The 25,515-nt window shown below is 36.3% G+C and overlaps 1 protein-coding gene across 1 annotated transcript in view; it reads right to left on the reverse strand.

The window, feature by feature from the left end:
- LOC103530650 (sodium channel protein type 1 subunit alpha) overlaps positions 1–24,158 on the reverse strand; it is a 60,692-nt gene extending 36,534 nt beyond the window's left edge. Inside the window, exons 1-13 of the mRNA XM_030454714.1 lie at positions 23,892–24,158; positions 17,908–18,026; positions 13,610–13,699; positions 12,686–12,814; positions 11,888–11,979; positions 10,707–10,979; positions 5,420–5,483; positions 4,664–4,805; positions 4,320–4,526; positions 3,507–3,812; positions 2,424–2,804; positions 1,146–1,278; positions 85–323 (exon numbers count right to left, since the gene is read on the reverse strand). Of these exons, the coding sequence (XP_030310574.1) occupies positions 85–323; positions 1,146–1,278; positions 2,424–2,804; positions 3,507–3,812; positions 4,320–4,526; positions 4,664–4,805; positions 5,420–5,483; positions 10,707–10,979; positions 11,888–11,979; positions 12,686–12,814; positions 13,610–13,699; positions 17,908–18,026; positions 23,892–24,158 (2,442 nt within the window). The remainder of the gene's footprint in view (positions 1–84; positions 324–1,145; positions 1,279–2,423; positions 2,805–3,506; positions 3,813–4,319; positions 4,527–4,663; positions 4,806–5,419; positions 5,484–10,706; positions 10,980–11,887; positions 11,980–12,685; positions 12,815–13,609; positions 13,700–17,907; positions 18,027–23,891) is intronic.
- Between the last annotated feature and the right edge of the window lie 1,357 nt (positions 24,159–25,515).

Consider the following 25,515-nt stretch of genomic DNA (forward strand, 5'->3'; position numbering starts at 1 on the left):
TTCCTTCTTTCAGTTATTTCTGACAAAAAACAAACAAGAAAATATTTCTTTCAAATTATGAACAATAAAAACCTACAGACTTACCAGATTTCCAACTGAAAGTACATTATTGAATTCATCAGTCATTGGGTAATGTTCCATAGCCATAAAGAGTGTATTTAAAACAATGCAAATTGTAATAGCCAGATCAACAAACGGGTCCATTACCACTAAGTTGACGATATGTTTTACTTTTAACCAGTGTGGACTGCAGTCCCAGATCAAGAAAATATTTGCAAATTTATACCAACATGGTGGGCATTTCTGCCTTGATTCCTCGAGTTCTGTGGGAAAAGAAAGACAACTATATGATGGCTCAAGCATTCCCCAATTTTACACGAATCACACCAGTCAAGCTGTCAATCTGAATTGGTACTGATTAACTTCCTTTAAGCATGCTCTTTATGCTTTTTTACCGGGTTTTTCAAGAAAATCTTGTAAAATTTCTATCAAATGTATTTATTCTGTCCAAAAATTATCTATCAAGTACAGCTTCTTTGTATTCCAATCAGCATCAATTTATGCATTAAGTTGTATTATGTATTTTATTGTCCCTTGATTACAATTCAGCTTGTCTCTTCCACTTTCTACTATGTAAATGTTTTCATTTTAAAATGTATGGTGTTTAGGTGACCTTTTTCCATATAATTTTCATTCTTGATAGGATTTATAGCACCTAGAATAGCAATTCCTTAAAGAGTAGCTCAAATACAACTGCTAAAAATATGTATATATTTCAATAATAGTTGCATATATTTGAAAAATGTTCATTGGTCTTTAAGTATTCAATAGTGTATTTTACATTGGTAAGTGTAAGGATGCAACCAGTTCTGATCATCAAACAGAACTCTGTAGTCCTGGTGACCACATGAGATAGATGGCGGCAAGACAATGAGATAGAAATGCTCATGTAGTAACTATAATGCTACTTGTGTTATAACCTAAATTAATAAAAAAAGCTTTGAGTTAACTGATAAATATGCGTCAGTTTGTGAGATGATATCTCATAATTAAGCTACTTTAAACCAATTTTTAACTTTCAACTCAAATTTTCAGAAGTCCACTGAAAAACTGACAATAAAGACAAAGCTATGTGTAGTACACACCTTCCACGGTGTTTGTGAGGATACTAGCAATACTCATGGCTCTTTCCCTTAAAGCTGGATCTTCCAGTAAGTCCATAGAAACATGCAAAGAGCCTGATAGTCTCTTCCTCATTGCTGTTTCTGTAGTGGTGCCCTATACAGAGAACAGTAAGAGGTAAGACCATGTTGAAGTAATAAGATAAGCAAATGCTATTTAGAACCCTGGTAGTAATGTCTTAGCTTGGATACGTGCTTCGTGCACTTCAGTTTTCATCATGTCAGACTTTTATTACTTTTTTGTATCTTTCAAATAATTCTTAAAAGATATGGGGCAAGACTACAGGTCAAGACTTAGTTTTTTTATGTCTTCATTTCTTTCCTTCAAGCCATGAAAAATATAAACAGATGGAAAATAACTGAGTTCTAGAGATTGTATAAAATTTTTACAACCTGTACTTTTTCCCCTTGCTCCTCCTGACAGATTATTCTGGTATTTTTAACATAGTAGTCTTTTCCCCTAGGCAAACTGTAGCAAGTAAGAAAAGTCTGACTTCCTCATGCTTCCTCATGCTAGTGGTTTTAGTAATGTGAGTAGACAACTTTGAACTAATCAAGAATTTTTTTCTGAAACATCTTATCTTACCTATATCTGGTAAGAGAATGGCAGCAATATGTGCTGCACATATGTTCACACAAATTTGTAACTTTGGAAGTCAGTACTGAAATGTGACCTTCCAGTGAACCATTTGTCATCCATACTACAGAGCTCCACCAGAAATGGATGAAAAATACATAGGAATAATAGATAAATTATAAAGAACTGACAATTTCCTTACATTTTTCACAGGGCTAATAAGGAAGAATGTTATCAAAATTAACTAATAAAGCTAATTTTGATAAAGTGGTAATAACAACATTACCTTGATTGCAGTTATATGGTAAAAATATCATGGACAAGTTTCAATTGTTGTAACTATGATTTTGCAAACCATAGCCAAATGGACCTTTAGATCCACAAAATAATGTATAGCACAGTGATACAGTAAAGCAAAATGCTTTTATGAATGTGTAAATAAGTTAATATTTTATTAGTCGGAAACTGCAACTTGCATTTGTTAGTTATGAGAGGTAAATTCTTAGGTTGCAAACCTATCTTAGCTATTAAATATTTTACAAGATGCAGGAGCATTCACAGCTTGACCAACCAGGAAGCATTGCCAAGGATTCCATTGTGTAGAAAACACTGGCTGGTGCAGTAAGAAAAGACCACGATGCCTAAGCTATTTAAAACTTTCTTACATTGTCATCAGTAGCTGGTTTATCTATTATCACCTCTGGTAGAAGCTGTCCAACAGGCGATGTAGGAACAGATGGTCCACCAACCAGGGAAACCACCCCATTGCAATCCACAGTGCTGTGCATCTTCCCATTCACTGGAAACACTGCCAGCATCCTGGAAGACCTACTGGCCTGACTGATGTTACTGTTGCGCCGTTCGCCGTGTCTGCGCGGCACAAAGAGAGAATCTCTTCTGCTGTCATTGTCTTCAAAAGTGCTGTGCTCATCATCAGCAAAGTCGTTTTCTGATCCTATATCCTTTGCTCTACCTCTGAAGCTGAAAAGACTTGTTCTGCTATTGCGCCGTGGAGAAAACAGGGAGCCACGAATGCTCAGCAAGGACTGCAGGCAAAAAAAATTTGTGATTATTAGATGAAACCTTCAAACTTAACACTTTTATTAAGATTGTGGGGAGGCAGGGAAGGGAATGGGTTTCTTATACAAGAGTAACCCCTTTTATCAGAAGCTAAATTGTGAAATTTTTGCATGTATTTGATCATATTTTGCAGATAGAAATACCATCATTCCTGGATTCCATGTCAGTTAGGGTTGCTGAATAGAGTAGACGTACAATTCCCATCAGACAAAAAAGGGAGTCTATACATTCATATTCTTTCATATATGTAGCATCGTACATGTTTTGAAGCAAACACCAAACATCATTGAAGCAGGAGAAAAATTTGAGGCTCTCATAATGGAAAAATACTGCAGCATTTTTTTAAATTTAGGTTATACATCACCAATTAAAAAAAAACCCACCACAGAATCAGAGAATATTTTCATGTGGTTTTTAAACGATCTTACTAAAAGATCAGAGATACGAGTTTACATTTTATTCTCTATTGTTTTTCTACAAAATCATCTAGCAACTACAGCTCTTTCTTCCTAGGACTAGAAACAGAAATAAAGTTTAATTGAAATCTCATTGCTTCCTTTCTTTAGGCAGAACGGTCATATTACAGTACCATGAAGACTAAAGTAGTGTTGTAACAGCCTATGGTGCTTTAAATCTATGCTTCAGCTCAAAATAGCTACATGCAATACCTGGTGTGGAGAAGAATACTTCTTTTCATATGTCAGTCTATTGCCTTCAATAGATAATCGGAAACCTTTCCTTCTGATGCTGTCTTCTGATTCAGATTTGTGAAATTCATCTTCATCTTTTTCCTCTCCTCCAGACTGTTCTTTCTGTTTTCTTTTTTTTCTTCTATTTCTCCTCTCTTTTGCACTCTTTGAGCTCAATTTTGATGCCTCTGAGGAACTTTCTGAGACTGCTCCTACTTCTCCTGCAGCGCTGGGCTCCCTGGACTCTCCAGAGGCTGATACTGCTGCTGCTGCCACTGCTGCTGCCTGTGAAGTTGCAGAATGGATTTGTGTCACTCAGCAAACCACAACATCATATTTTTTCAAAATTTACTCATACACATTTTCTAGTCGAAACACCCTTGATCTTAACATTTTCCATAGGATATCCTCTCCCTAATTTTTTCGAATATTTATTAGTTAGTTGTCTCAAGAAATGTGTTGGTCATAGTCTTCTTCCAGCTTTCATTAGTAGTTTTAAATGTAGAAGTCTAACACACTGTATTAATGACACTAGAATTAAAAAACCCACAATGAATAATATACACCTAGCTTCGAATATTCTTTCTTGATTATAGCTGGATTGCTCATAGTACAATGTCTCCAGTGCAGAAGAGAAAATCTCTGAGAGAGCTTTGTTGCTGAAAGCCCAACACCTTGGCCTTTCTATGATTCTATTATGAATTCTATTATGATTTTTATGAAAACTACAAATTCAGAAAGGAGATGAGGAATATTTCTAGTAAAATTACTTGCATACACCCTAAATAATACCTGAGCTGCTTCTTGTTGCTTCTTCAGTTGTTCCAGCATCTGCTGAAATTCTGCCTCTTTCTGCTCTGCTTCTTCCATGGTTGCTTGATTCTGTTCTTCATAGGCCATGGCAACCACAGCCAGGATCAAGTTGATCAGGTAGAAAGAGCCCAGGAAAATCACCAGAACAAAAAATATCATGTATGTTTTCCCAGCAGCACGCAGTGTCTGGAAAAAAGAATATATTTACAAGCAAAAATAAGTTTTAAAAAGTTCTGTTCTTCATATTGTTAAAATTAAGAAAACAACAAAACTGATTTTAGGTACAAACTCATTTAGTTCATTTTGCATTTAAAAATTCTCACCAGTTGATAAAGGTTTTCCCAGAAGTCTTGAGTCATCAAGCGAAATAGTGATAAGAAAGCCCAGCTGAAGGTGTCAAAACTTGTGTAGCCATAATTGGGGTTTCTACCAGCTTTCACACATGTGTATCCTTCTGGGCACTGCCTACAAAGACAAACAGAGTGTTATTTAGTTATTTTAATATTAATCACCTGGGATGTCCAGGATATCAAATGATTTGTATCATTTAGTCAGATTAGAAATAATAGCAGTTATGAGTTTTAACAGAAAATTATTGTAAAGGACTCTAAAAAATTTAAGTAGGAAAGGCATAGGAAAAGTAGTGTCAAAAGTTTATTCTAAGCTCCTAAAACATAATATTCCAAATAACTTGTTTAATTATTACAACATTAACGTTAATGTACATGTTTTCTACTGTATGAGCCTGTTAGTTCTTCATGTGCAGCTGGAACTATAAAGTAACAGATGTTTTCCAGCTGCTGTGTCTGTTACTCTCATCGAGGCAGGAGCTACACTAATACTAAATTACTGATTCATTCATGAGCAGACTAAGCTCATCTAACCGATACACTGAGCTCAGAGAAGGGACCCAGATCCCTCAGTCCAGTGTAAAATTCTAGTATTTCTTATGTGACACAAAGGGGTCGCTCTAAATTTATCCCCCCCTCCAACTACACATCTGAACTACATGGAACACATCTGAAGAACATGGAACTCTTTTGTACATGGGGAAATAATATGATGACATTTGGACTTACCCAGCATCAGAACTATTTCCACAAAGCAGAGCATCATTTTGCCCTTCCAGAAAATAAAAATGACCTGTTTAGAAAATAATTTTTAAACCATTACAAAAATCTGAATAGGAAAGTTTTCTTATATGTATACAAAATAAACAGTTCAGCTCTAAAAGTGTTAAGGTGACTTCAAAATAAATTTAAAGAAGTATTATTTTTTCAACAACAATGTGAGTAAGAGGTATCACTCACAGCACTTACTGTTAAAATGCCAAAATGCACTGAAAACCCTGTAAGATTTTGCTGAATGTAGATGAAATGTATAATTCTGCTTTCAGTCTGTTCACTGAAGTAAGTCACACTTTGTGACATTCTATTATATAGTTGTTTATTGTAATAATTAAATCATAGCTGAAAAAAACATATTTGCAATTAATTTCAAACTTTCTGGTCACTATTGCCAATGGTTCTAGTTTGCCACTCACAAGCACTTGGGTCAGTTATCTAATACGTCAGCTCTGCAAAATCACCCATCTGCTCTGTTACAGGAACATACAGACTGCAATTAGCCCATTGGTTGGTGCAAAGGCCCTCACATATACATAAATTTAACCCAGACATAATTACTTCCACACTCACTGACATGTGTAGGTAGGAGTTTAGGAATATATGATGAAACTATTGATCAGGAAAGAAAACTTGGGTGCTCGCCACCAAACTGTAGCCAACCATCCCACCATCCCACCATCTGTATAGTAATCCTACATTTAGAGAGCATTTTAGATAGTTTAAACAACAAAGACATTGATTTCCCTGTTCTTAGAAGAATAAAGAGGTAATGTGCAAAACATTTTGATTATTGAGATTCACAATATTCTGTTTTCCCCTGCTCCCTCAAAGCAGACACCTAGAGTTGTTAACATCCTGATTGTGGAAGAATTATTAAAGAAGGAGTAGTAGGAACTCCAGTAGTAACTCTCCAGCAGTAACTATCTCCCAATTGATCACAGGCTTAAGGATAAAATTTATACAGGGTCAAACCATGTATCCCAGTACTCCATTTCTGACAGAGACACAAAGCATTTCCTCAGGATGTTTGTAAGGATAGGGCAGGGATATGAGTGATACTCCCCTGAGCACCTTCTCAGCTTCCAATACTTCTAAAGCACAGCAGCGTCAGACTCAAGGTGGTGCCTTTTTTGCTTCCCAAGAAGATATAAGCCCCACATTGGATTTCTTTTCCATTGAACCAGCCTCTTAGGTTCCTTAAAAATTATCTCGTTTGAAATGCTAGCAGTGCAGCTGAATGTGAATGTGACTGTGCTGCCCAAGCAGGGTCACTACAGAGCTGATGAATTCTGAGTCTGAGGAGGTGCCACAAGCTTCTGTCTCAGTGCAGACTTGCTGCAGGAGGGACACGGTGCCCTGGCCAGCTGCCTCTCAATCCTGCCACTCAAGCATTTGGGAAAATTAGGCTTTAATCTGTATGTAGACCTTGTTCTGACACTCTATGAAGAACTCTGTTTTAGTCTCTGATGATAGCACCTGTGTCATGCAGGGTACAATCATCTGTGCCAAGAGCACTGGCCTCCGTACGGCCTCTGCCCTCTCGTCTGGTGTGCAGTGCTGAGCTGCAGCACAGCTGGAAACTGTGCTGTCAGCTGTCATGATGCTGACCACAGCTCACCCTTGTGAAGCAAATCTTAACTCTGCCTTATGTCAGCTAATCATGAATAAAACATTCTGGAACATAACAGCTGGTTGCGAAGAATGCAGCCTGACTTGATGCAGTTAACATGGAGCAGTCAGTCGTGATCAGTACTGCATCAGCTGAGCTGAACTGCTAAAACAGGGTCTGTATTCAAGTTCTGTGGTTCAGACAAGATATGCCCTGTAAGCTTGCTGTACTTGCCAGCTCCACAGGAAACAACAGCCACCCCAGGCTTTCTCTGAACACACTGATACAATCATGACAAATGCTTAATATATTATCATGATAGGAAAATAGGAAAATTTCTAAAACAACTCAAGCTGCGTGGTATAAGCAGCCTAACCAGATGCCAAATTTTGAATCATATTTTGCTCAAGTAATGTGAAAAGTCCCTCACAATATCAAAGATATATGACTGGCTCCCTTTGATTTGGTTGGGAAATGGAAAAAAAACCTGGTAGGCAAGCATTTTACTTCAAGGGAATTAAATGCAGTTTGAGTAAACCTAGGTAATGACTAAGAATGTTATTTCACAAAATAGATTGTAAGGAAGAAAAGCTTTATGGTGAGTTTGCCAAGATAAACTGAAACTGCAGCTTTAGTTTAGTTGAGTGGATTTGGTACCCTGGTAAAAAAATTAAAAGAGTGCTTGACTCACTAATGCCAGGAGTTCCTAGGCAAAGTAAGGGCTCCAATTAAGTCCCACCTTAATTGCCTTGTGACACAGTTGGTTTAAGAACTATCTATCTCTTTATCCTCTCTGTCCACCACAAAAGAGAGCAGGAAGCTGTGAGAACATGATTTTTCTCTTTGAAACTACTGGTGAGCAAGGTCAAGCTTATTAACTACATAATAAGACTCATAATCCATAATCATTCATAATACATATGAAATCTTGTGTAAACATACCAAAAGTTTAGGTAGCTGTTCAATAAAGTATCTTCCTGTAGCTAATTGAATTCAGCTTTGCTTTTTAGGGTGCTTCAGGTCTTCTTTAAATCAAATGAAATCAAATCTTGTTTTTTTAGATCATTTGTTAAAAAGCTAGGAAATGAAGTCCATTGAAGTCCAGGTCTCCATTACCAGATTTTGCTTAGGCTTTGTTATACCCTGTGGCATGGGATCTTCATGAATTCACATGTTTAAGTCAAATGTGTTTCACAAAGAGATTGCATCTTGGTTTAAGAAATCCAGATAGAAATCCATCATAATCATGGATCAGCTCTGTGATCACAGCTGATCACAGTTAGAAGGTGTCTTACTTGAAATTTGTCTGGCTTTGACTTGCAGCTATTGAACATGTTACATCTTTGCCTGCTAGATCAAAGATATGTCTATGAGGAAATTTCTGTTTTCCATGAGGTTTTTCTCAACTGTGATCAAATCACCCCTTAAACCTTCTCTTTGATATGCTAAGTAGGCTGAGCTCCTGGTCTATCTTCGTTTAAAGCATGTTTTCCAGCCTTTAATCATTCTGCTCTTTTCTGAACATCCACCAATTTTTCAACTTTCTATCTAAATTGAATTTTATATAGTATTCAATAGCAACTTCAGTAGTGTTAAATACAGATGTAATATTGCCTTACTGGTCAATAATTTATTTATGCCAACAGGATGCCATATAGCTTTTTGGCTGCAGTTTTAGCCTTAATTTGTTAGAGTCCTGGCTGCTCCACAGTGCCTTAGCCTTGCTATCACTAGGCGCTTCCAATTGCATTTCTGTACCCTACTTCTCAGTTGCAGCTCTGCAATATTTCATGTAAGCTGGTGTGGCATTATTTTCCAGAGCTTCCAAGGCACTGTTTTTCCTTTGTTTTCATGCTGGTTTTCATGTTCTTTTTATTCTCATGACATTAGCTGCAAACATATTGTTGCAGCAGGTACTAACAGATAGCAGTTGTCTCTGGTGTGAAATTTACCCTTCTTTCTTCCTCTTTTTTCTACTCCTTACTTGTAGCTTTTGGTTTATAATAGGTTACCCAATAACATGCACAAGCTCAAAAACCAACTAGCTGTGCAGCACCCATTCTCAGAAAAATGTGTTTCAATTAATGCAAACAGCACTGGAAATAGCAACAAACTGGAGGGAGTTTGAGGAGATACTAAGGAAAATCACAGTTACTATGGCAAAAGTATCATGGAGTAATCACTGCTGCACTGGAAAGGATACCCTGGGGAGGATACTCACATGGGGACCCTATCACTTCTCTCTCTCACAGCTGGACCTTGTGGTTAGTTTTCCCTTTCCCCTTCCCTTGTCTCTCTCCTTCTTATTTTTCTCCAACAATAACAGTCACTGTTAGAGATGATTTATGCCACCAGCTATAGTCCTTATGCATGGAAAGCTGTCTAAACATGAATTGTACAGAACTGATTCTTAGGGTAGGGAGTTCAGGACTGTAAGCACATATTTAGCTGAACTGAAATTCTGTTCTCAGAATTTCTTTATCTGTTCTCAGCCAGATTATCAGCAAAACTGGTTGTAAAGTCATACAACTTTGGGAAATTATCAAAATGGAAAGATGCATCTAAACAACTTCTGGAAAGGTTTGTCTGAGACTGCTGCTATTCAAGATTTTCACTGATAAAAATGAATAAAGAATGCTTATCAGATTTGCAAACAATATTAATGTGATAAGGAAGGTGGTGATCTTGAAGAAACAATTATGATTTAAAAGATAAGTGTTGGAGAGATGCTTTGAAAAAGATAGGGTGCTGTTCAGGCTGGAAAAATGAACTCTGCAAATGCAGAGTAGAAGATCAATGAAGTAAAAATCTTTAAAAGACACAGGAGCAAGTAGACCATAAGCTAAACAGGATCTAACTACGTTACAATGTTAAAGAATGGCAAGCCCTAGCCTAGGATATACAAACCAGGAACTTAGTTACTGTGCTACGCATAAACCTACTTTATATAGTGTGCCTCATGTGGAGGAAGATTGCCTAAATGTGGGTTTTACACATTAAGAAGGATGTTTACAAACAAGAAAGGATCAGATAAGAGACCTAGAAAATAAATTGAGAAAAGATAATGATCTAGGTTTTCTAGCATACAAAAAGAAGACTGGAAACAGTGATTAATGATAGGGAATAATTTGGTTTGATGTTTTTGATGAAGTTGATAAGAACAATGAGCTTAAAATGCAGCAGGAAAATTTGTTAAAACACCTAAAAAAAAAATCCCTTCTAATGATAAGGACAGATAGAAGGTAGAAATACTTAGGAGTCCATCACTGGAGTCCTCACTGAATGTCAAAAGTCTTTGACATCTGTCACAAATGACATAGCAGTATGTTTCTGACCTTGCTGTAGAGAATAGGAATGTAAAATATTTCAGGCTATTAAGTAATTTCAAGGAAACCTTTGGACCTCTCTCTGACTCAGAAGACATGTGGAGTTAGCTGAAGGAGATGAAAAAACCCACTGTATCAAGAAAAGAGACCATGTTTCTTTCTCCACATCCCATGCCAGGTTTTGGAGCAGGTGTACAACAAAGAGAAAACACTTAATCAATCACATAATTCCTTCCCCTCCTTATTTCTAAGAACTGGGTCAGCCACAATTCACTTTAATAAGAATTATGCTGACAATACTCACTTTCATCTTCAATGTACCCCTTCCAGTCAAACAGAGTCACTGTTGAATTAACCAATGTACCATTTTCACCTATGGTGCCATTTAGTTGAGAAGTAATGTTTGTTTCCAAAGTAAAATTTTCTGGAGGCCATTGCAGGCATTTATTCCTCAAGTTGCCCATGAACAGCTGCAGCCCTATTAGTGCAAATACACTCAAACAAAACACAGTCAGGATCATTACATCCGAGAGCTTCTTCACAGACTGAATTAGGGCTCCCACGATAGTCTTCAAGCCTGCAAATGCAAAGGAAATTTTGTTCTGATATTCAAAACCTTTTTGAAGGATAAAAATTACAGTGTCCGAGTATCATTATAAATTTCATGCAGAAGCCCAAATAAATGATTGTAATGTCTGTGAAATAACATTTTTGTGAAGAGCTTTTTCACTGTGAAAATGAATAAATAGCTGAAATTTATGTTCATTTGAAACTGTGAATGGAATGAGTAGCATATATTTCAAAACACTTGTTTTAACATTAAAACAAGTGACTTTTTTTTGTTCATGCTGTATGTGAATCTCACATAAAAGTCTTCCTTCTTTTTTATTTGTCAATACCTATTGCCCCAAACCTTTGCTACTATCAGTTTTATAACATACTAGATTCAGAAGACAGTAGAAAAAAGCCTGTTAAACAATAAATAGGATTAATTTTTCATGCTATAAAACTGGAGATGGTTTGGATAATCATAGAATTTTAAGATAATAAATCCCCCATGCAATGCCCATGCTATTCTTTATTATCTTATTCCCTCATCCTCTTACTACTAATCAACCTTTGAACAGTCCTACTTTTAGACACAAATATTCACAACAAATACCACATAACATCATGTAGGAAAGAAACACATGGGTAAGAAAACTTCGGGGTCACTGATACTTGTTGAATGTGGAGAAGAAAGCTTGACATCATACGATGCAAACCACACACGCTGTGTACTGCAATGTCTCATGCAAGAATCTGTTAAACTCAAAGGCTGATTTCCAAAGGAAAAAGCTCATGTTAAAAAGCAATGAATCAGAGATTCCAGTGAATTCTAGTATCTTCCGATTCCTGCTTTTTTGTGAAAGAAATAAGACATTTAAAAAATATGAATTGTTTCAGTGGATTAAAGTCAGCCTCAGTGTTTAACCTAGCTCTCACCTGGAATGACTGAAATTGTTTTCAAAGCTCGGAGAACTCTGAATGTTCTCAACGCTGAGACATTGCCCAGGTCCACAAACTCTGTCACATATCTGTAATAGGGGAGTTCACACACAAACACAATGACAGGATAAAAAGGAACAGTTGGGAGGTACAAGGGGCCTAACACCTTACACCAGTTACTTCTTACCTGGGATTACAGAAATAGTTTTCAAAGCTCTCAATACTCTGAAAGTTCGAAGAGCTGAAACATTGCCTAGGTTTACAAATTCTGTTACATACCTGTAGGATTAAATCACAGTTATTCAGAATTTAGGCAAAGTTTATGCTACTTACTTGGGTCTTTGATCAAGACCGCTTTGGCGTTTTTAGCAAAAAATCAATTAGCAACATTCAGAGGTTTACCTTCACTGCAGTTTGCCTGGCATTAATATGCTTTCAGAGCCTTCAGTTAAATTAAATGTCTCTGAAGTGAATCGCAGTGATTTAACTTTGAAAGCCTAAAATTTAGCTAGACTAGATTGGTAACTTTGGAGATTGAAGTCAAAGGGATGCTCCTTTTCTGCTCAGAGAAAAAAATGCAGGACATGAAATTAGCCTCTCCAATACTAGCTGTACTAGTGGCTTCTGCAGTATTTATGTTTACATCAAAATATACATATTAGAATATGAAAATTGTTTTAGACAAAAGTCAATCCATGTAAGAATTTCCATTAGACAAATTGATATATATTGATACTAATTTCATGCCCTTTTTGCCCTTCACTTTCAAAGATAAAGCAAAAACCAAAAACTTACGCAAAGGTAATGACAGTGAAATCAAGCCAGTTCCATGGGTCTCGAAGAAAAGTAAAATCTTCTAAACAAAAGCCCCTTGCAATAATTTTTATGAGTGACTCAAATGTGTAAATTCCAGTGAATGTATACCTGTAAAGTATAGAAAAATTTAATCAAAATAAGAAGCAACATTTTACATTGGTATTCTGACAGAAAACTGGTGATCAAATGAAGGAGGTTTTGTTTCAAAACCAGAAAAGAAATACAATAAATAAGCAATTTCTTCCAAAATGCATTATATTGTTGTGTATTTACGTGCATGATATATGGCATGAAGCTTAAGTACAACTGTCCTGGTCTTGAACACCAATCAAAAGAAACAAATCCATCAAGTAAATGACATATATTAAAAATCTATTGGTGAAATGCAGTTCAAAATGATGCATTGCTGTTCAAAATCCATTGCTGTTAACCAGAAAGGTGTGAGTATAAGTTACTGGATTGATTGGTTTTGATTAAGTAGCATCTAAAACATTTAGTATTAACTCTAGAAGGGAAGAATGCAAGCATGCACTGAATTCTCACTTTAGGAATATTTTTGCTTATGTGCTGTTTTTCACTGGCATGTACAAATAGATGGCCATGGTTCTGCTATTACTGTAATGGCATAAACAAAGGGTAAAAACATTCAGTAAATGCTAAACCATAGAGAGAAAACTATTGTCATCTCAGTAGGCAATCTCAGTTGTAAACAACTTCTGTTTTTTTCCTACCCAATTGTTCTACTAGAAGAAGATTTAAATAATTATTCAACATATCTACACAGTTTAGAGAGGAAACAGTATCTGATGACAATTCCTGTCAACACACATGCCTGCAGTTCCTAGCATGCTGACTCCTAGAGGAACACTCAAAGAACATATGCAAAGAACATACGCAACTTACTCCACATTCTTTGTCCAGTCTGGAGGGTTACTCATGGTCATAAATACACAGTTGGTCAAAATAGTGCACATGATTAGCATGCTGAATAATGTAGCTATAGTTAAGGAAAATACAATAGTAAGTCACACGATATCATATCAGCCATATATCTTCAGTTCAGTAAAATGCCACTTACATCAGCCTTTTAGACTTTGGTAAACATTGCACATGTATTTTGCTTAACGTGGTAGTTTTCAATTTGGCACATTAAAATTTAATATAAGACTCAATTTCTTGATGTTCTTCATGTTGATTTGTTGATGTCCTTGTTTTCAGCTGGCATGGAAAGGCAAAGGAGATGTCTCTCACATGCCTGGGAGGTAAAGCCAACCCCAAAATATCTTGCAGAAGAATGCCATTTTGCTTATGTACCTGACCCGAGTGAATAAGCGTCAGTCTTTCAGTTCTACAGTTTTGGTACTAAAATTGACAGCTGGCATATGCAAGATGAAAACTTTATCCTATTCACCATGAAGAGCTGTAGAAAAAGCACTATCTCAGCACCAGGCACAGCCAGTCTGTCAAAAACACAGAACAAAATACAGAATACTCTTTTTAATTGCTGAAGTCATTGTATTCCATGTTTCCCTATTTCTAGTTTAGCAGTACATGCTTCATTCAGTGAAACAGAAATCCATAATTTTCAATATTTTTTTTGGGGGGGGGACTTTCTCAAAACAAGTTAGCAGAAAAAGAAGCATTTCTTGTTCTTGTTACAATTGACTGTGAAACCCAGGCTGATAGCTGAATGGGGCTTGTTATAGGAAGGTGGAACACAGAAACAGGGGTTTCATTACATCTAGTGTGATGTTCTTGGTTTTACAAGACCACTGGCTCTACAAACAGTGTGATCCTTTCCTTTATGAGGAAATAAAGTAAACTTGATTATTCAAGCATTTGAAAATACTGAAGTAACCAAACTACACCAAAACCTGTCCCAAAATGGCCACATGATGGCAGCAAAAAATAAACTGCTACATCTTTATGCCAAATGATTAACTTAACTCTAATTCATCTCTCTAAATGCTGACGTTGCATCAACCTAACTGGCAAAAAAGCTATTTTAAGCTGAAGAAAGCAAATGCTTTTATATAGGAGCCTGAGATGTTTATAATTTGTAATTTAAAAAAAATCATATACCTAGCATTTTGGGGCTATATCTTTATGCAATGGACAAAAAAACAAATCCTGCCAAAAAAAAAAGGACAATAAAAGCTGCCAGAAAACCAATCCTTCATTCTAGGTGAAGGAAGGATAGAAGTAATCTCTCAGCCTAACCTTTGTAGAAAATCAGTGCCAACAGTAAAATCATTGCTTACAGCTAATGAACAACACAAACTTGAGCATAAATTTTCAAGTAAGCATTCACATCAAAGAGATGGATTTAGCTGCCTGGTTTCCTTAGATACATGCATGACCTTTGTCAAAATGTCTGACCAAAACATTTGAACATTCAAGACATTCAATATTTGAATTATATAATCATGTCATCCATTCCCTTACAGGAATCTCAAACACAGCTGACATGGTCAATGTCTTTGTCTCTCTTCCTTCTTCTCCCACATTTTGACAGTTTCATTTACAAAGTCAGCATTCTCTTAATTAATATTAAATGTTCTATAATAATTCAACTGTACACACAGATACACATAGGTAAACAATTCCTATACATGACTGCTTCATAGAAATGCACTGTCTTTGTCCTGCTTTTCCTTTATAGGCAAGCAATAGGCTTAGAGGCACTATATATATATATATCCTCAATGTAATAAACTAATGCAGTAGCTGAAGTCTCTTTATTGCCTGTGAGGATGTGGTAAAAGATGAAGATTGGAAAAAACAAACATTGCCAATTGGCTTCATAGATACCTGCTGGCAGTCAGGCCACACTGAGTAATACTGTAATTTCAGCTTCCAAAGGCTAGCACAGGGGTACTTAGAAGGTACTATAATTTCCCTAGAGCATCTCCCTGTTCCTTTGTAACACTCCTTGCATGCTGCAGCTCTAGCCACTGCCACCTCCCTTTTTTTAGTTTGCTCACCTCCCCAACTATTCTTAATTTTTCATTCTTTCCTATTAACTGCCAAAGTCTAGTCAGCTCCCATCACTCCTGTGTTGCCACTCACTTCCATATTCACCTTAACTCAGCAGGCAGGCAAAGAGGGGAGAAAAAAATGCAGAGTACCAGGAAGTGATCCTGGTACCAGGAAGTGATCAGCAGAACATGAAAGAGAAATTCTTGCTGTTACCTGTCTCTGTGTCTGGTATTACACCAGGTATTGGCAGTGAGGAAGAATTGCAAGGAAAGTCTCTGAGCACTGTTTCTTTGCAGGAGGTTCAGAAATTGGGAGGACATACATGAAGGTTTTCCAACCAATTTTATTGTGCTCAACACATATCTTTCATACTGAGAGTGAAAAGCACAGTTCTGTTACAAAGGCCAAAATGCCAAACACCCATCTCAAAATGCAGGGCTGCAAAGCTTATTGATAAAAGTCAGAAGAATAATAAAAATAATCACCATCATTACTCTCTAATCTTTTTCTTATAGGTGACTACCTTTCTATAAGCAGATGAAATCTAAACCTTGTTATGGAACCTGCTACATGGTTCTTAGTTACACTCATTCATACTTGCCATGTTTGTAACATACTGAAAAGGAAAAAAAAAAAAAGAAAAAAAGATCCTTATGCATAAAAGATTCTTATGCTTAAAATAAATAAATAAATAAATACATACATATTTGAAAACCTACATCTAAATCTATAGAGAAAAATAGCCCACCCCATAGCTGGCTGGTTAGAAAAATAATCAGTTTATATAGTGAAAGGAAAGACACTCCTATAACAGAGCTAAATTACGTGATCATGCAGTCAGTTAATACATAGGAGGAAAAATATTGGAAATGCACAGTGCTTATTAAAATTGCTTTTGTTCTGATCCTGCCAAAATCATCTGGATATTCTTTGAAAACAATTAGGAGGCACTTAAAACCAAAACCAAGCTAAGTAATCAGTATGCCAGTAAAAAACATTAACCACAACTAGCACAGACACAGGGTTGGAAGGTACTGTAATACAGAACCTATAACAGAATGATCATTCATTAGAGGCTTCATTCTCATAGTGTGTGTCTGTTTTCTCACCATCTTCACCACTGTGTCTATAGGCCTCTGTCAGTTCCCTTAGCTATTGTCCCTAAATGCTCCCAGATCCTCACCATACACCTTGCTGCCCTACTCTCAATACTTCAACTTCTATGGAGCTCAGAGGAAAAGGTCTGAGTCAGCAGCAATCAGCTTTGCTCCTTCCCTTTTCCAACGACCTGGAAGATTTTGCAAGCAGTCTCCAATAAAAAAGCTTCTGCCTTTGACTAGCTGTTCAATGTTAGGTCTCATTGTCACACTAAAGTTTTTATTGGATGAATACTCTTTCCAGTCCTGGGGCTTTGCAAAGTGCACCAAAACCTCACCCACTAGAAATTCCCATTAACTTGTTATGAACATCAGGCTCCAAACCCACAGGCCAGTCACCATCAGTTCACCATTGGTTGTGGTCCCCACCTGGTCCACCAGCAGCACATAGTGATGCTTTGCAAACCAGCTGCAGGACTGCTGCCTGGGCTTTCTGGCAAGGTACTAAATTTGGCAGAGGGCTTATGGTTTGTGTATGTGAGATTCAGCATGCATGAATCAGACTTCCAGGCACGCTGCTGCAACAGACTATAAAGCTGGTCTTGAGGCTGGCCTCAGAAGGACCCCTAAACGGAAATATAAATATACTCTGGAGCTGGCCATTCCTCAGCAGCTTCATATCTATCTAATAGCTTGCAAAACTGAGAACTCTTCTGGAGCTTGTTAGCACTAACTGAATGTTTTGGGTGTTTTTTCTTTTTTTTCTACAGATGGAATTATTTTATGACTAGGCTTTGTAGCCCAAAGAAAAAAAAAAAAGAAAAAAAAGAAAAAAGAAACTGGGCCATAAAAAAATTCAGTGTTTCTAAAAAAATTATCAAGATGGATTCTTAAATCCATCTGCAGACTTGTACAGAAGAAGAGGACAAGTACTGAGATTCAACACAATAGCTAAAATGTATCTATATCATATATTCATATTTTTGAATAGTTATAAACCTTGTCATAAGTTTTCCACTGCAAAATAAAATTAAAGAGACTATACCAACCTGTTTTCAATTAAATAGTTACAAGTTTTCTTAATTTCAGTGTGTAACATTTTGAACAACCATTGAAAAAGGATATGAATGTACCAAAATTTTAATAGCTATTTTTCTAAGAGGATTGAAGGGAGTTAAAATGTACAGGGCAGAGGTGGCACTGAATCGGAAGATTGCCTTCCCTTTATTCAATACTATAAAGGTCTGAAAAACAGAAAGAAAAGACATTTTGTAAGTGTGTATTCAGTAAAGATGCTAGTTTAAAAACTGTTCCTAATAACAAAACTATGTATCACCAATATAATAACTTTTTCAATAGCTTATATACAAAAATACCAATTTTTAAAATAAATCTTATTTCTACTACTTACCTGACAAGTACTACTTACTACTTACTTGACATATGAATATCTAATTTTAAATACAGAACATTCAATTAATTAATGTTTTTATGCTACTTAATAATTAAAAAACCTAATAATGGTAATATGATGCTTTTACACTATTTATTTCTGGTAAAAATTAGCACATCAATTACTAACTAAAATTAAAATGTTATTAATGGTTTCCATAGAAAACTGTCTTTTCCTGTTTGAAATACCATGAGCAGAGAACCCTTACCTGTGGATTTTAATGATGTATTCATAAGAGAAATCGTTACAGACGCTAATTTAATAGGCTACCCATTTGTATGTATCTGTGAGAGCAAACCCTACAACTAGGATTGCTAATGCAACAGCATTAGCACTACATCATGGATATGTGGACTGCCATGTTTCTTGTGGCACTATGGTGCCCTTCAGTTGCAAAATCCATCAGAAAAGAAAGATAAACACTGCAGAAGGGAGGCTCAGTAGCTCAGAAGAAAGTTGAATGCAAGGATAATAGCCAAAATTCAAGCTGAATTAAAGGTATTGAAGAATCTTCCCAAGACAAATGTCAAAAACAGCTTTTTTGTTTGTTTTTTGTGTATTTCATAAATAAGCTATGCTAGAGCCACCTTGGTTTTCATTATGCTGCTAATATAGTGGGCTGTAAAATGCCAGTGAAAGTGTGGGAAAGGGTATGCTGGTCTTGTCTCGTACCTGTGATGTAAAGCATCGCTTCAAGAGGGTGAGAAAGTGGACTCCAGTGCTGTTGCCAAGAAGGCTGGCAGACAGAAAATATGCCAAAGAGGTTTAAGAAGGATGATTCTTTAGTCTGCTTAGATGTAGAAAGCTTAGTATGTATGGGCCATGAAGTACAAATACAAATCTCTAGGAAGATCCAGGAGATGGAAGAGAGACATACAGATGAGGGTTTCCACTAACCCGTGACAGATTCCAAGTACTGAAGGCAGAGGAGAAGCAGGGATCAAGCCCTAGGGAAAGTTGTTCCAGTCCCCATTCACTTGCTGGCTTCTGCCCTGAGCTGTCTCCCTGTCATAGCTCTGCATGGCACACTCTGCTACACCCACCAGACTCATGGAGAGTAAGGGTCAGTAATAGTGAGACTTTATGTTGTCTCAAGTATGTGATCAAGATGTCTAGAAATGGTGTAAGGTATGCATTTGATTTCCCTGCTTCTGCACAGAAATGGAGAAACTGTGTCTGAAATTGAGGACAGTGGGATAAAGCCTGAGCTAAAGTTTCCAAATTATGCTCCTAATTATGGATTACAGACAATAACATCCTCCAAACCGTAACTGCAGGTGACCTGACCTGAAATTGAGCCTTCATTTTAAATACTGAAGTAACTAAGCAGATGAATGATTTTTTTGGCACAATGTTTTAAAGCCTCACACCCCAAGAGGGTAGGTAGGTGAGTTTCCCCTCCTAGGTCTGTTCCCAGCCCCCAGGACTCACAGCTCAGAAGCCTCCAGTTCATGCTCTCAGCTTTTGTAGCTATGAGGTAATTGACAAAATACATTAAATATCACACTCCCTGCTAACTTTGTATCTAAGACTACACCACCTACGTTTAGGCAACCTACATTTTTTTAAAAATCTTTGAACACAAGCATATTAAACATGCATCTCTTTTCCAACATGCCTTATGGAAAATAACAGCATGCTGGCCCAGCTCCAGTTTCAGTTGGAAACTGCTGCTATTTTAGCTGTTCTACTTTCTGCTGCCCTGCATAAGCAGAACCCACAAGACATAAATTCCCTACCTTAGTTTTAATTTTTCACTCAAGGCATCTTTGTTACAGGAGCCTTCAGAATTACTTTGTTGGTCCTCTGACTTCTAGTCTTAAACATGATTGAAAATTGTATCTCATCTCTGAAGAAAAATTTTAATTTAAAAATACAGATAACAGCTGATATCCCATCCACATACAAGCTTCCCTCCTGGTAAGGCTGTTATAGCTTACTTCAGTCCCAACCCAGATGCAAGCTGATGTGTAGGCAGTGTGGATGAACATGAAATATTGTACCCAAAGCTGTCAGGACAAAGTTGCCATACAATGAGAAAAGCTAAATAAATTAAAAACAAATTGTAAGATTCATCTTCATGTATGAAACATTATGTATACTTTTCAGGGCTTAGGTTACATAAAATCCTTTAATAATTTTATAAAGGCAGAAAACCTGCTCACAAGCAAAATAATCAAATCAAATCAAGTAAAAAAAATCAAATGTGGATTTAAATTCAAAGAAATCCCTGAAGAAGAGTTCCTGATTTGCTGCTTTTGCACCTGCAACCTGGATCCCAGTTCAGTAATTTCTCCCATATTTGATGTGAACCTAGAAACTGCATTCTTAGTCAAGCAAAGGAGGAATACTATTTTGACAAGATGAAGCTAACAGGGAAAGATAGTATACACTGAACAAAGATACGGTCCCTGAGAACCTCTGGGGACAGATTTTCCAAAACCTTGTTTCTCCTCTCCTTTCTCCCAGTTATCTTTAAATGCAGCTTCTGGAAGGCTGCATTTAGCTGGCTGCTGCTACTCCATTGCATTTCCACTTTTTGCAGTTAAATAACCATGAATCAAATCCTTATAGCATCTTCTGAAATGCAAGAGGTGACCTATTGCTGAGCTGGATTCCTTTGCTTCTCCAGGGCCAGCAAGAACTAGAGACTAATGGCATACTGGAAGCTGGCATTTCATGCTTTCTGTGGTTATCTTTTGAGAACATGTTTTCCAACAAGACCTCATTTTTTTGCTTCGCTAGAACTTTTAACTTAAAAATCCTTTCACTATCAACTATCAAAATTATCTAAAATTGCTTGTGCATTCATGTTTTCTGATGTAATGAACTTTTATCTCAGGGCTATCTAATCCACAATTAAAGGTTCCCACACCAGTTCAATATATTCACTTATTTCTCTCTTATTCTAGAGTAAATTGTATCAACTCATGGCATGTACAAACCTATTTCTTAAAAAAGAAGTCCCAAAGATGAAATGTAAAATTAGATAATGTTTCAACGTTCAGCACATGCAGGAAAACAGTGAGTTAGTTCAATCTTGCTACAAAAATGGGGAAAAGACCCTCAGCAATTGGGACTCAGTGGTTCCATATGGGGCAAATGATGGATGATTCCACTCATGAACAAAATTTGGAATAGAAAAGATATTCCTAAAATTCTTGTGGAGGTTTCCTGAATAAACACTGTGACCATGCTCATTAGTATAATTTGATCTGTAGGAAACTCTTTTTCCTATTTGAATGTCTTTAAGCAAACTGAGATAGTTTATGTTAAAAACTCAGATACAGATTATGCAGAGATCTTAATAGAGGTCTGGAGCAACAGTGGCATCAGCTAATCCATACATTTGTCCTAACCCTTTCTTGCAAAGAAGTATGTTCCTTCATTCTAGTGTTTTTCATTGGATTCATATGATTTCAGATAGATGTTTCCCCAAGCAGAAATAGAACAACTCTAACTGCTGTGCAGCAGTTGTCAGACTGTTACATTGGAAGAGAGCATGCTGACTGACTCCTTGGCTTCACAAGGTGGAAGAATGCAGAGAGGAATAAAGAGAAAGGTGAAATGTTAAATTGTACAGAGGTAAATGCATTGAGCATTAAAAGTCTTTCATGTCTTTCCGGAGATGTCCCTTTATGCTTCATGTTTTTCTCTCCTATTTCTCCTTCTGAAACTTGCAGATGCATCAGCTGTTACCAATACTCTTAAAATACAAGCAAAACACAATGAAAATCTTGACAGAATTGATATGTGAAAGTCGAATTACTTGTGTAAAATTAAAATAGATGTTGGATTTCTGTTAGGAAAGTCTACTGTCTTGTCTTTGACTGACAGAACTGTTTCTATGTCTGCCCTGTAGAAAAATGAAGAGTGTACATAGAGAAGATGTTTGGGCTGCAACACAAAGAAGATAAGTCAAGTGGGTATGTGATTTGCCTGTAAAAGTTTTGTGTGCAAGCAAAGAGATACTTTCTTTCAAATAGTAGAAATACTTGGTTGAGCATGTTCAGCTATTTTCACTCCATTTCTCACAACTCTTATCGTCAGACCTGGGTGATATAGTAAGTTTTTAGACCCATACATGAAGGGAGGGAAAAGGGTCTTCAGTTTGTAAGGGTTTTAGCAGATACCTGTAGGTCATACATACCATGTATCTGTTTTCACTGTGAGACACACAGGACAGACTGATTGGACTATAAAAGTTCAGGATGAGGTGGTCAGGTAGTGATGTAATTATATGTGATTTTATAGGCAGATAACAACTGGAACAGCACTCTACCTGCTTTTATAGAAATGCATCTTTTATCTTTGTAAAAGTAGAACTGAGACTTAAACATAAATCTTCATACACTGTGAATGGCTGATAAGGGCTCTTTCAAAGGTATCAAATAAAACTATATAAAAATATTGTTCTTCCACACAGTATTTTATCTCTTTTCAAAATAGGACTCACAAATCACATGAAATTTTGCAAGCTTTGACACTAGAACACCACACATTGTGAAATTCCAAATAATTCCTGTCTTGATATTTATAGAGTTGTCATAATCAGAGTAGCTAATAATAATAAAAGTATCACCCAAGCTAGATATCACTATAAACCGTGAATCATTTCTGCTGCATATGGGCTATGCAACAGAAGCATCCTGAAAAGATTCCAAGGCAGTCCAAAGACAGTTCCACCAGAAACTTTTAAACCAGTTTTGCATCCTCTTTATGATATTTTCTGCTTATCCTTATGTTTGTCTATTGATTCCATAAATTTCCTATGAATTTGCTATCAAAGTAGATTTCTAGGAATAAAATGTGCTATGCATTGGTTCATGCTGTCACTTTTAAAAGTGAAGAACCTTAAGGGAAGTGTAGCATGTTGGTATACTCAGTTTATAGATATATTCATTAGTTAAAAGTTTCCAAAGTATGTCACTTATTATGTATACACTGTATAATATTTGCTCTAGTAATATACATTGCTTATAATAAAAAATTACATCCTATGGTTCAACTTTCATATAAACATTTCTTTGATAGAAATTCAAGAATATCAAAGGAGTTAATTTTGATGTAAATTAAAAGAATATGAAAGGTTTCTATCCATTAAGGATGATGGATTTTGTTCTGTACCATTGAGGGCAGTGGGTACTTTGTTAATGATTGAGAGAGAAGTGAATAGAAGCCTAGATTTTTTCACTATTTGTTTATGCATTGCTACATCAATTGTACAATAATATTACACAGTCATGTTGTTAGAATTATTACTCATTTTATTAATTTAATTGTAAAAAGAGTATTATTGCAAAATTCCTCCATATGTAAAGCAGGACCAGTGTGCCAAGTGTGCACAAGGGTATATGTGTTCTAAAACATACACTAGCTAAATCACAATTTTATAATTTAAGATATTAAATATTTATTCTCTAACTTTCTGGAAAGCAGAATGCATATATGTCACTGGCATTAAATACTGTCAGCTCTTGTTATACACCTAGCCCTTTTAGCAATGCTAAACTGTCTCCATAATATTGCATGACATTTTCCTACATGGTTGCAAGTTAACAGACTGAAGAAGTGAGTTATATCATCCAGGCCATAGAAATGAAATTACCGTGGTTAAGCACTTCAAGCACGAGCAGAGGATTGATATCAGACTTACTTTTTTATTGATGTAATATGGGTCCATGTCTTCCAAGGGCTCAGACACCATTCCTGGAGGTATGTCGCCGTATATAAATGGAAGCGTTTTTCCTGCCTCCAAGTCACTGTTTGGCTTTGGCCCATTTTCATCATCATTGTCTTTACGATCTTGTTTAGAATTCTTAGCTTTTTCTGCAGCAATACGTTGTTCAATAGCTGCAAGAGACTCTCTAGTGAAGTATTGGAAGCTGTCTGGTCCTGGTGGTACAAGCACTGACTGCTCCATCTTTTCATCCTGCACATTTTAATTACCATTTATTCTTCTGCATAGGAAAATACTAGAAGAAAGCAGAAAATAAAGTTCAAACAAACATGTTAAAACTCACCAAGTAAGAAATGTGTAAATTTATTTTTAAATTTTTTATGCTATGATGAAACATTCAAATACACAATATTGAAAATTATATACAAAAGATTAAAAAAAACCAGTTTAGTTGGTGATTTGACCTTTCTAATAGTCACTTGTGGGGTGCTTATGGTAGTTATATAAACTGCAATAATTTCCCAACTCTAGGACTATAATGGTCTTTCACTCCAAATAATCAAAACCATGATACTTAAGAACCACTAGATACATTCATTCCTCATAACTCTAATTAAAACCACCTCAGTCTCAAAATCACCTCACAGTCCCTTGGAATCAGTCAGGATTATATTGCTAACTATAAATAGCACAGCTCATCATAGCTGATGCAGAAATTTCCACTGAGCTTAGCAAGAGTATCAGAAAACAAGCACTGTAGAATCAGAATTTCTATTAAAAAAGATCAGCTCTGTGTAATATGAGGTAGTAAATCAGTGGGTACAAGTAAGTTTTTGTATGGGTAGTTATTCTGGATAACAAGAAGAATAATGCATTTCAATTTAACCGTTACTATACATCTGGTTCTTTATTCAATAGCTGTAACTGGAAAATTCTTAATGTATTCTAATACATATCTTTATTTTTTATATTGCAACTGCAAAAATAAACCCAGTGAGGAAGGGGCTGGGGGGAAAGGATCTGGCTTCTGTCATACTGCTGAGTATTTTTCTGATGACATCAGACATACAGATGAAATGCATATTGGGGCACACAACAGTGCATACATCCCTCATGCCCAAGTGTAAAGAGATACTTGAAATCTCCATCCATAGCTTGTGAAATGATCAGTCTGCCTTTCAGGGGACTTACTGGTCAATGCAGGTCAGTACTTCTTAAAATAAACTAGAGTTATGGCATAACAAAGAAGAAGGAATGCAAGAGATTGTTGGGGTAAAACAAATGAAAAGGTGCCAAACAAAACCAGGAATTGTGAAAAGAAGTGTTAAAAAAAAAAAAGAAGTGTTAGAAGATCAGTGAAAAATGGAAATAAGAGAAGACCATACATGAATGTCAAAAGAATTGGGGAGAAAGTGAAGAATGGGAAATGGAAAAAAGAAAAATAAGATTGTAAGATTAGGAGTATAAAAATGCAGAGATGAAAAATAAAAAATTAGATGTAAGATCAGAAAAGAGCAGGACAGGAAGCAAATATAGATAAGGTTAAGTTGTTGAGAAAAATTCAACAAGGAGAAAAAGAAATTTGGTAAGAAATTAAGGG

This window comes from Calypte anna, chromosome 7 (assembly GCF_003957555.1).
Source record: "Calypte anna isolate BGI_N300 chromosome 7, bCalAnn1_v1.p, whole genome shotgun sequence".
NCBI classification, from domain to species: domain Eukaryota; kingdom Metazoa; phylum Chordata; class Aves; order Apodiformes; family Trochilidae; genus Calypte; species Calypte anna.